The sequence below is a fragment of the Gymnoscopelus microlampas genome, assembly GCF_963454915.1.
Source record: "Gymnoscopelus microlampas genome assembly, chromosome: 21".
Lineage (NCBI taxonomy): Eukaryota > Metazoa > Chordata > Actinopteri > Myctophiformes > Myctophidae > Gymnoscopelus > Gymnoscopelus microlampas.
In genome coordinates this window covers 33,492,911-33,506,026 of record NC_139958.1, presented here as the reverse complement: position 1 = coordinate 33,506,026, position 13,116 = coordinate 33,492,911, and the positions used below count along the sequence as shown (strand labels likewise).

The 13,116-nt window shown below is 41.2% G+C and overlaps 1 protein-coding gene across 1 annotated transcript; it reads left to right on the top strand.

The window, feature by feature from the left end:
* Positions 1-2,209: 2,209 nt before the first annotated feature.
* Positions 2,210-6,692, top strand: barhl1b (BarH-like homeobox 1b; the record flags this gene model as incomplete). Its single annotated transcript, XM_084046791.1, has 3 exons — positions 2,210-2,663; positions 4,874-5,099; positions 6,395-6,692. The coding sequence occupies 3 exons, from the start codon at positions 2,210-2,212 to the stop codon at positions 6,690-6,692; spliced, it is 978 nt and encodes a 325-aa protein (XP_083902917.1).
* Positions 6,693-13,116: the final 6,424 nt, after the last annotated feature.

Here is a 13,116-nt window from a genome sequence, read left to right as displayed (position 1 = left end):
CTATTTGACACATATTATTATGAACTAAACGTTGAGTATTCAATGACGAGACTTTGTTCTGGCTAAAGGAAAAAAAGCAGCAGGGGAAAAAAACTGTCAGCAGGTTTGCAGGCCTAATGATTTTTTTTGTTGTTGAATTAAATCTCAACAGAACATGTGGCTACAGTGTTTTTATTTCAGAAGAAACACTAAAATGTTTTGCCAAGCTATAGGCCATATGCTATCTCGCTAAGAGTTGTTTTGGGACTGAGAGATGAACTTTAATTTCTCTGCAGTGAAACAGAATCACAGCCAAAGCGATAAGATACACAAAGCGTGTGACATCAAGACATATACTAATAATAATGTTGAAGATGATGCATGTCATCAACTATGACAAATAATAAATAATATCTTACAAATAAATTATGGCCACCCCATATAATAATAATAATAATTATTATTATTATTATTATTATTATTAATATTATTATTATTATTATTATTACAACAACAAGAGCAACAGTTTGGATTAAATTGTACTGACTATCTTGGTTATCTATAATAATAACAATATAATATAATAACAATAATAATAACAATAATATTTTGTAATAATAATCCTATTATCATTATTAATATTATTATTATTACTACTACTAGGCTACTACTCCTATTACTACTTCTATTACTACTACTATTACTGCTACTACTACGGTCATTCAAAAAAAATAAATGGCTAGCTTAACAGGGTCAGGGTTTTCAACCAATGTTCAATAAAACAATAATCAGATATCCGCGGTGTCAAAATATTGACACCATCAAACCCACGTTAAATAGTGGTAGAAACAAACAGAGCAAGGTGGGGAAATATGTCGATAAGGAATGAAAAGACGAAAGCAATCCAGTCAAGTTTTGACTGAACACGCTCGTAAAGGGAGGCGAGAGAACAGACCTACCCGCTCCACATAATAACCCCATTATAAGCCTCATCAATGATGTAATGAAAGCAAACAGTGTGAAAATTGCCTGTAAACAGTTGGATCTGTGTCTCCTGATGAATTCAGTGTCTCTTTTATCAAAGTGGAGGGAGCCAAGAGGAGGGGGGTGCGAGTGGGTGTGTGCGTGTGCGTGTGCATATGTGTCGGGGGTGGGGGGGGTCCACTTTCCTCTTCGACGAACCAGTCAACACCCCAAAACCTCCCTCAACCAATGAAGGCTTGTCACAGGGGACTCACGTGGATGAGACGCTCTTAAAACCTAGCTCCCGACTTTTCCTCAAGTTCAATTTTTTTTATTTATTTTAGGGTGGGGGGGATTTTCCCTCGCACACACACACATTTCGTTCTTTTAGTCGCCAGTTGTGACTATTTAACCCAGTTTACCTCTTTGCTTTGCTGCTTTTCCGTGCGCAGTCCTCCTCGCCACTGCTGCCTGAACGCTGGCTTCGCAGGTCTCTTCTCCTATATATACACCTCTCTCTTCCCTTCCTCTCCACTTCGCTTCCCTACTGTAAGAGAGTATATGAGAGTCGCTTTCTCCTGTCGTAGTTACCGTTGAACCACATGGGTCACCGCCGCCGCCGGGAGCTGCCGTGTGAGCGATTACAATTTTCAGCGAATCGTGTTCTCGCTGGTCACAAGTGTCCAGTTCACCTGCGATCAGGCTTTTAGCAGGTGAGAACTGTCCCTGGTGCTGAAGCGTCGACGCTGCTCCACTTATCTTTATCAGTAGTAGTGTAAATGAACTGTATAGCTATACTGTTTTCGAGCTCACTAAACTGAAGTCACTCCATCCGTTGGCTGGGAAATCTTGCTGGTGAGTTTTTCTTTTGCTTTTTTTTGGTTTTGTTTTATTTATTATTATTTTTTAGTTAAAAGGAGATTACCTTTACAAGGAAAAATCGACTAAGCTGTCAAACGAGACTCCACGGCTGCATCGATTTGAAGAGGACTGGTGTGTTTTGAATAATAGCCTGGCAAAAGAAAAAAAAATGTCTCGAATGCATGGACGGTTATTGTAATGTAACTTAGCCTGGGGATATTTCTTAAAGAGGCAACTGGGAGACGGGGAGTAGTGGATGAGTACACTGTATCTGCCCGAAAGATTGCGGGTTGGTTCCTTGAGCTGGATAAACTGAGCCAGAACAGTCCAAAACTTGTTCTGAATATCAATGGTATAGTTTGAGGCCTGTACGGAACTGAAGAGCTCAGCTGCGCTCATCAAAACGATGGAGGCGTCCGCCAACGGATCCAGTTTTGGGATCGACTCGTTACTTTCCCACAGGCCTGGAAGTCCAGTGTCCAAGGGGGGCAGTTTGGTCGGGGAGTGCCGCTCCCCGCTGGAGTTCAGTCCGAGATCAGACGTGGAAAGCGGCTGCTCCTCTCCGCCGTCGCCGAGGAGGGAGTGCGTGGAGGAGGTATCGCAGAGGCAAGGTCACGGAGTTGGACTCCCACAGCACCTAGTACAGCACGGACAGATGTCTGGAGGATCCCAGCAGAGGACGGTAACCTCTTCCTTCCTCATAAGAGACATTCTTGCGGACTGTAAGCCACTGGCAGCCTGCGCGCCATACTCAAGTAATGGCCAGCCGACTCAAGAGACGGGAAGACTCGCCTCGAAATTAGCAGAAGACTTCATGGACAAAATTCACAGCAACTCCTCCTCGGACAGTGAATACAAAGGTAAGAAAAAAAACATTTGGTTGTAGAAGGTTTGTGGTGGTGTGTCAAGATTATAAAGTTATTTATATACAGACACCATACAGAGAGGTGGTGTAAACAATATAGGCCTTAATGTGTGTGTGACAACAATACCTACAATTAATATGACTCTTTCTGTCTAAATTTAGGACCCAATTGAAAATATTATTTTGACATTTGACAATTTGTGTAGGCCTATTATATACAAATTAATTCAACAATGATTAAAAAATGCATATCAATATTGGAAATGTGAGACAGGGTGCATTTTTTTATTCAAAGTATTTAGCTTATAAAGAAAATCTTGTCTGCTGATTTAGTGTTTTCTTTTTCTTTTTTGCTCAAAGTTTCTTTGATGGTATTTTTCAAATTACATTATTTAGTATTTTCTAAGCCTTATAAGCTAAATGATAAATTGTTTAAGTTATACCCAAATTAACATGACTGTAAAACAACAGTGCTATATTTAGATAAATGTGTCTGCTTGCATTTTTCCCCCCACCCTGCGAGAATCAAGTTTAAGGAAACCCCTTATTAGCCTACTTCATGTTACTTCATAACAAATCTGACCTCTCATTAACCTGACACTGAAGCTGTAGACATATTGGCAGGCCATTGATACTCATTGACCAAAAAATACCCCAGCATTTTCAGTTGTACTTTTTTTTATTTTTAAATAACCTACTTATCGTCCAATGACGGGAAGTGTAATTTTCATTGCGTTTATTTCATTCCAATTCAATCTCCAGCGTGTTTGATTGCATTAGCAGATGTCTTGAAAGCATCTGTTGATGTCAGGGAGGCAGGAGAGGGAGAGATGACAGGGTTGCCTCCAGATAAATGCCATCAAGGGCCTCTCTGTTTCCAATCATGTCAGCCATAACAGACATGTCACCTCCATTGACAGTTTAATGAAGCGGTGTCTGGAAGGAACTCAGCCGCTGTATAGGCTACTGGAAAGCACAGGCATTTATGTAGCCAGTACTATTTACAATGAAAATAATTAATACATTTACACAAAAACAGGGCTCATTTTATTTTATTATTGTTGCGTTATTTTTTTTTATTGATAATTTAAATTCCAGTTATTTTTTACAATTATGATTCTATTATTTGATTTAAGCATCAATAATGACAATTATTTCTATACTGATCACTACTTCTCAAATAATAATAATAATAGACAGACAAATGGTGTGTGTGTGTGTGTGTGTGTGTGTGTGTGTGTGTGTGTGTGTGTGTGTGTGTGTGTGTGTGTGTGTGTATGCGCGCGCGCGCGCGCTCGCTCGTACTCGTTTGGTACTGTCACAGAGTGCCACAGATCCTCATCGACACATTGATTGAAGAACCAAAAGTCCATACAGTGCTTGGCTCCGGTACTTTGATTTCCACGAATCCTCCTCCTAATATTTCAGGGATTTGATGCAATTTGTCCCAGTGCTAATCAGATTTGTAACGCGCAAGGCCGCCCGGCTCTTTATTTCACTCATTTCCACGGTCCTGTGAAGTTCCTCCGGTCGTGGTTGAAAGACTCGCCTTCCCTTGTGGCTCAATTAGGCGGATTATTGTGCTTCTAGAGACGACTCAACTATTCAACTACCAAGCTCTAGCTCTCTCTCGCCTGGCTTCTCCCTCTTTTTCTAGTGTGAACTAGAGAATTGAGTAAGAATTGTATATCAACGCACGGCCCGACATGACACTAGGAACCAGAACAAAGGAGATGGGTTGCTGATGATGGGGGAAATCATTCAGATTGGGAAGAGCGAATATAATATAGGCATGGCTTTTCATAACAATTTAAGCCTTAATCAAATAGCTCCATAAAGCCTATAGGCACAAATTCAAACGTCTGGGTTTCAGTAGTCTACTGCTGGGTGGGGGGGATACATCTAACTTTCCTAATTTAGTCTATTATTTTTAATAAACAGTCATTTGCATTGATTTATAACCACTTTACCCCTGCATCGGTATTGTGGGGAAAGCTTTCCCCACAATAACAGAAAACAGAAAATACACAAGTATTGAGCCCTGAGGGACTCCGGTTGCCCATATGGGGTTTAGTGGTTAACATCCAATTATGTGGAACAAACATAGGCTATTTCTTAATATTAGGCTACAATAGGGCATATGGACTACACAATGCAGGCCTGATTCTGAACTCGTCCCCGTGTGTGTGTGTGTGTGTGTTGCAGTGAAGGAGGAAGGAGACAGGGAGATATCTAGCAGCAGAGATAGCCCTCATCAAGTCCGGCTGAAGAAACCCCGCAAGGCTCGGACGGCCTTCACTGACCACCAGTTGGCCCAGCTGGAGCGCAGCTTTGAACGGCAGAAATACCTGAGCGTCCAGGACCGGATGGAGCTGGCGGCCTCTCTCAACCTCACCGACACGCAGGTCAAAACCTGGTACCAAAACCGAAGGTAAGCACTTAACTGGAAACGGCGAATAGAAATCAGATCTCTCTCTCTCTCTCTCTCTCTCTCTCTCTCTCTCACTCGCCTGCACAGTAAAATCCTGAGTGTTAGTTTAACTCTGAGCGAGTGTAAATGGAACCATGTATACTCATTCAGAGTTACAAATGGATAAATGAACACTGAGGATTTGACTGTGTGTGCTGGACTCTCGATGGCAGTAGCCACAGGCTTCAGGAGGACGCCATGTTTTCAGATCATCTGGCAAGATTTCACGGGGCCATGTGCGTGTCACCGCAAATCAAACCCTCTCGAGTTTTTAGGACTATTTATAAACAAAAACATGAAAACTTGCTGATGTAATAGTTTTTTCCCCTTCTTTTTCCAACATGTCAACAACAGCTTACCAACAGATTCAATTGACACAACAGCAATTTCAGAGGCATATGCTGTCAATTTCTATATTTTCATTTTGCAAGAAATAAATAAAATAGTCACAGAATAAATACAAACAAACAGAAAAACTGTTGACTACTTGGTAAATGCAAAACAAGCATTTGCCCCATAGACTATAGGTTGATTTGGAATTTATTCGCATGCAGCTGCCGGAAAGCACATTTTGGATGGCTTTGACACCCAGACAGCTAAATGACAGAAATAAATATAAAAACAACACTTTGGAATATGAATAATGCATTGTTGCATGTGTGCATATCAATTATTCAAACAAACCACTATATCTACTCAATTATCTTTATTATGAATTATTCACCTGCGAGGAGTGCATACTGGTAACAAACAGATATCCTTGGGTGTGAATACAAGTGGCAGGATGCTGATTTAAAATATATATATATATATATAGAGAGAGAGAGAATTACTCAATCCTCCTGCCTTAAATACCCTACATTAGCCAACTCATATACTGTATGTAGAATTTAGACATCAATTAAGAAGTGTTAGTAGCTACTACTCGTTTATATGATGTTTTTGCATAATATTGTATATTTGTCTGTCATTAAATGTTTCGAAGAATTGAATACACAGGACCCCAATGGAAACTAGCCATAGTGCTTTCTTGGGTTTAATCCTTTTGTATAGAACTATACTTCCTGTGCTTTTTTCTTTTAACAAACTGTTAATAAAGTATTAAATCAATCAATCAAAAGCAGGTATGCTGAATTTAACGAATGTTAACATTTACCTATACGATGGCGTGTCTTTTAGTGCGTCAACGTCAAATGAGCGTAGCTGTATATATCAATCTGACAACAGCATCATTTTCTTTCTTTTTTTGTTCACAGGACAAAGTGGAAGAGACAGACAGCTGTCGGCCTGGAATTGCTAGCGGAGGCTGGGAATTATTCTGCGCTGCAGAGGATGTTTCCATCGCCTTACTTCTACCCTCAGAGCCTGGTGTCCAACATGAACCTGGACCCCGGGGCGGCGCTGTACCTTTACCGCGGACCCTCGGCGCCGCCGCCGGCCCTCCAGAGACCCCTGGTGCCCAGGATCCTCCTCCACGGCCTGGGGGGGAGCGGCGATCCGCCGCCGCTCCCCCCGGGTCTCGGTGTGCTGCCGCGGCCAACTCAACAGCGGTGAGCACGGCCTGTAAAAAAAACATTCTGATGCGTGGGGGACTCACACAGGAGAGCCGAGAAAGACAGAAAGAAAGAAAGAAAGAAAACAAAATAAGAGACAAAAACAAACTGAGCTAGCTCGGTGGTCCTCAACATGTGGGTCGGGACCCCCAAGGGATGATGATTTGGGGGTAGGGGGTGGGAGGGGGGGTCCCCCAGATGACAGTGAAGTGACAATTTAAGGACTTTTAAGACCTGTTTTAATACCTTAAAACACATCAACTGGTCCAACATTGCCCAAATTGTCAAATAATATAAGAAAGATGCAAAATTGTGAAAATAGCCAATCTACAAGCTCTCAACGCCTCCGCTAGCAATTCTAGGCCGACAGCTGTCTGTCTCTTCCACTTTGTCCTGTGAGAAAAAATGAAGATGATGCTGTCGAGTTTTTAGGGCTATTTATAAACAAAAACATGAAAACTTGTTGTAGTTTTTTTTTTAAAACAACAATCTGGTCCAAGTCCAACATTGGCCAAATTGTCAAATAATATAAGAAAAACGCAAAGACGATCTACAAGCTCACAACGCCTCACGTTGTGAGGCGTTGTGAGCTTGTAGATCTGCTATTTTCACAATATTTATCTGAAACCGAGTCATACAAAATGTAAAGCATATACAATTCCAAGTGCTTGTCAGGGTGGGGGGTCCCCAGTTCGAATATGATTATTTTGGGGGGTCACGGCCTGAAAAGGTTGAGAACCACTGACTGGTGGGGAATGGCCCATGCTGAGAGCCATGCAGAAGTTATGACTTTCTCTATGTGGATAGTTGTTCTTTTTTTTCCTTTTCTTTTTTGACATCACGAGGTTTAGCCTATTTATAACTTATTTATTTTTTGACTATGCATTTAAGTTATGTATTTATTTATTTTTGTCCTATTTCAGTGCTCGCTGGTGGCACTTTGACCTACATGTATAAATGCCATTAGTCCACTTAATGGCATTTATTATTATTGTTATTATTATTATTTTACATTTACATGCTTGGGACCAATGTTTGCGTTAGCATAAACAATATCCTCCCACGTTAATATGAATTCAATAGATAGGAAATCCAAAGGAAAATTTACGTATATTTGTTTTTCTTTTTGCTTTGTAAATTTTCTAAGATTTTTTTGTTATACTTTTTAATTGAACAACAAAACCATGATTATTCATAAAACTTGTAAATAAGAATATTTTGCATTTTATTCGAAAGAGACTTGATTTTAAATATACTTTTCTTTGATCTATTTGTGCGTTTTTCTCGGACCACGGTACATCCATTTTAAGATAATATAGGCTAGATTAGCCACAAGAAAACTATACATACAGGCGATTGAGTCACATGGAGAAGAAGACTGTCTTGGAAAAAGGGAAAATGGACTTGCTGGGTCCACACAGGCATCCGTCAGAGTTATGAAAAATAAATACGTTAAAGTACAGTCTTTTCATGTTCTTAGTTGAAGTTTTAGTGGAGTCAAATGTTGAGTAATTTATAAAGAAGCAATTTATCCCAGCAGAATGGAGAGAGGAGGCATTCACCTCCGCAAATATTTCGGTTTTTGATTAACACAAGCCTAGTGGACTGGCACAGTAAAACCCGCAGTGTTGATTTATCCACGTGTAACTCTGAGAGAGTATAAATGGAAACAAATGGACCCGGGGTCCATTTGGTTCCATTTATAGTCTCTCAGAGTTAAATGAACACTCAGGATTTCACTGTGTGGGGCCTGGGTCCAGACCTCTTGCCTGTTTGATTTGCTAGATGTATTTGAACAGAAGTTGTGCATTATACTTACGTTATTTCATATGAAACCGTGATAAACCTTGTTAATCTCTTTGGTGAAAATGTATATTGCAGATATCAACTTGTGGAGTGGTTCTCGTATTTCTGGATCGTTTTTCGTTCCTCTAGTTGCCCCCTCCCTCCCCCTCCTCCCACCACCACCACCGACACGCCACTCCCTCCGCGAAGGAACACAGTCTGTGAAGTTCATTTCACGAAGTTCACAGCAGAACGTTGGAGAACAGAGAGACAGAAGGGGGTGGTTTGATGTAAAAGAGAATTACTTTTATAAATGTGGAAATAAAGCTCTTTCATTTAATCACGTGGTTGGAGTAATATTATATGTGACCACCGCTCATTTTTTAGGAACATTTAGGATGATTTTTGTGAAATGAAAATAGACTATTGGCACCAAACCAAATAACTTAGAACACACGACCTGGTGATACATATATATATAAACCTAACGAATTTACATGCCCTGACATTGCCTGCTGCAGTGAACAATATACAATCCTTTTTTATGCCTTGTGAGGTTTCATGCGACTCTTTTGACTTGGCATGTTGGTGTGGACATAGATATCAGCCTACAATATGTGGTGATATATGGATGGCACTTCTGCACCTGGAGGAATGAGAACATATTTTTGGGAATCCAGTGTGATGATGTCAAATCTCAAGCCACATGCATGCATCCCACTTCTGGCTGGGCTGGGGTTGGGTGGGGTGGGGGTGCTATATACGCCAGTGGTTCTCAACCAGTGGTCCGGGGACCACCAGTGGTCCTTGAGGAGGTTCCAGCTGGTCCTCAGCTAAAGGATGGAGAGTTGGTTCCATTGTACGCTCTCAAGAGTTACATTATTGTTAAACATCTGCATTACTAAATTTACAATAAGTCTACACAGTTAGAGAATGCAGAAGAAATATTATTTTGATCAACGTTTGCCTGTTATATCTCTCCTATGGTATATCACATCGGTACATGGAATTGAGGACAAAATCGTATCCAACGATAACAAAATATTCTAAGTTTTGGGTCTGAGAGGCTAAATCTCATCAAATGGTGGTCCGTGGCTCAAATGCGGAATAGATAATGGACCTTGATATGAAAAAGGTTGAAAACCACTGCCCTATGAGTGTTAATGAGAGCACACACACAGACATGCTTTAATACTTTGGGTAATTTCATTAAAACGATATGAACACGTGTCTGTTTCAAAGCGCAAAGGTTGAGACTTGTGACAGTTAATGAACAACTTTCTTTCTGGAAGTGTGACCCGAAATTAATAAATAAAAGAAAAATTTGCGGGGCTTGCGGAATTCTATTAGAATAAATTGTGTTTGAATAATTTCGAACGTGTCTGTCAAGCACCGTTTCACTATTTAGTTACCTTCGTGGATTGAATTTGTCAATGCTAAAAAAGTTAATAAGAATGTCACCACCGGAGCAAGCTACATTGATTGCCTTAACCTTTTAAAGGACGCCCTGAGATTTACCGAAAGATTTACTCTAGAGCGTTGAAAGTTCAGAAATTGTATCTCTATCGAAAGATATTTTGTGTGAATATGATTTGTGTAAGAAGCACTTTGGAAAGTTTGATGGGAAATAGCGTGCACATGCAGACTCACACGCACGCACATGCACATGCACACACACACACACACACACACACACACACACACACACACACACACACACACACACACACACACACACACACACACACACACACACACACACACACACACACACACACACACACACCTCATGCGCGGCCAATAAAAGACCATCAACATCGTGTCTTCTGAAAAAGGCCAACAGATTAGGAGAGGACTATTGTCCAACACGGACAATAGTCCCTCAGTCATTTCAGCTCTCAACGACCAGCAGAATTAACAGTAGGCCATGCTTCCTTCGTCTTCCATAAACAATGCAGGGGCATGAAATATTAATGTGATGTGAGCAATTGTTTAAGTGCCCTAAATGATCCCATTTTGGAAATTGATTGTTTCCATCCCTCTTTCTTGAGGGTGTTGGATGCGCCCTCTTTGCCAAACGGCTTCAACAGCTGGTGGCCGGGCTGAAGATGACTGCCGGCCGAGATCAGCACCAAGGACAGCTGGTCAGCGCGGCTCCACCGCCCCCCCCCCCCCTTTCACCCCCTCTCTCCCACCCCCCCCCCCCCCCCCCCTCCCCCCACAAAAAACACACACACACACACACACACACACACACACACACACACACACACACACACACACACACACACACACACACACACACACACACACACACACACACACCAGCGTTGCCATGTCTGCTTATTATAAGCGACTTTGGGCTTGTTTTTCTGTAAGGTTGCTTGTAAATATTGGTTAGTTGCGGGTTTTTTTTTTTTTTTTTTTGGCTTGTTTCTTAAGTGTAGTTGCTTATTTGGGATTGTTTTCTACTTTTTTTAAATTCTTATTTAAACATATGGTTCTCAAACATTTTCATATCATGGACCCCCACATTAATATGTATTTGTCCCTATAACCCCCAACTGAAAACGTTTTATGCCAGGGAGCCCCATACAAGATATGTGTTGTTCCAATGTTTTACAAATATTTCAAATTTAAAAAAAATATCATCAAGATTTTTTTTTTTTAAATAGAAGATCTATACAAGCTCACAACGGGTAGTTGTGAGCTATGTGGATCAACTACTTTCAAATAGACAATGTATATGTTTAAAGTGCGAGGGGCTCGTTTCTTTTGGGCTTGTTTTCATAGACCTGGTTGCTTGTTTCTCTCTCAACCCCCCCCCCCCCCCCCCCCCACACACACACACACACACACACATAATAATAAATCGGAGTCTGACTGCTGCGGACCCAAGCGAAATATCAGGCCATAATAACGCCTGCAGGGTTAAGGAGTTCAGTCTGACAGACACGACTTGGCGTGTAGGATGTTAACGATTAGACAAAAGACTTTAATAGCCTTTAATTGAAAGTCGATAATGGGTTGATAGCCAGGACCCCACCCCCCTGCTGTGACTCTCGCATGGCACCTGTTATAATGGGCCCCATGTTTCCACTGACCACACCGTGAAATATCAGACTGACGGTCTAACTCAGTGGTTCCCAAACTTTTTTGCTCGAGACTCAAAAGAAAGATTTTATATCTCCCCGGGACCCAAACTATAGTGAAAATGGCAGATCTACAAGCTCACAAGCATCGCTTGTAGATCTGCTATTTTCACTACTTCTTAAACTTTTAAAAATGCATTTATGAAAATGATTTGATTTTTTTCAGTTTATTCATGAAATACTACTATATACTATAAAACATTTGGAATTGTTCTTAATTGATGAAATGTTGTGAATCTTCGTGTTTAAACTTTTTTTAATCTTTTTTTTTAAATGTAGGAAACAGGAGATATTTACTCGCGACCCACCAAAATCGGTCCGCGACCTACAAATGGGTCTTGAACCAGTGTTTGGGAAACAGTGGTCTAACTGACACGTTTATGATGCGTAAAATTGCATTAAAAATACAGTAGCTTATCCCTTGCCATAATCACGGATGGGGTTTGATTGGGAAAGAAAGAGAAGACAGCCCATCACCACATCACCAACTTGCCAAAAGATCATTAGATAGCCATCATAAGAATCCGTGACTGATTCGAATAACGACGACCCCCCCCCCCCCCCCCCCCCCCCCCCCATTCAACATTGATGAAAAGGGTTATTCTTGCGAAGTGCACACAGCTGATTATAGGGGGAAAGCCCCGCATCTTGTTGGATGACGCGGAGGTTTTTTGCATGTGAAAGGCTGGAGGTAAATCCCTCGGCTCTTACTGTGGATTGTCCCCGGCTCAGGGTTAATGAAGTGCGGATGGAGTCTCGTTGAGCTCCCCGAACAGACACACAAACACAACACTGGAGGCTTATAGACCCGGAGGATCAGTGACTCTGATTAAAGCTCATTGACCCAAAATAAAAACGAAACTAAACAACCTTCTGAGGTAATTAAGAGTGGCCTAAATCAAGACATAACGTAGTATTGTTGTGTGGGAATACCAAAACGCTCGCCCCAAAACACAGTCACCCCGGGGCAAATCCGGCGACCTCGGAACGGTCGCCACTTGGTATTCCTAAACGTAACCTCAGTTCACTATGCCTAAACCTAACCTTATTCCTAAACGAAACCTCAGTAAAACGGTGCCAAAACCTAACCTTATTCCTGAACTTAAGCTCAGTAAAACTATGCCTAACCCTAAACTTATTTCTAACCCTATCTATCCTCAGTAAAACAAATACAAGAATACAAGAACTGCTGGGGGCGAGCGTGTTTTGGGGCGTGTTTTCCGGTTACCATGTGCCACATGTGGGGTCGTGTGAGCCTTTTCTTTTCCTCCTCGATTTGTATGTTGGCCTATTTCCTTTTAATGTTTAGATCATGGACCAGAGGCAAATACTTAGCATGTCTAAGATGTCGTGTTTTCAATAGCCTGCACACTACAATATTAACGTTTTGTTATAATCCGCGAGGGAAGATGAAAAATAGATCAATTAAAAATGTTCAAGAACGCATGGCGTATTTTGCCCCTTTTCCAACAATGTATAAATTAAAAT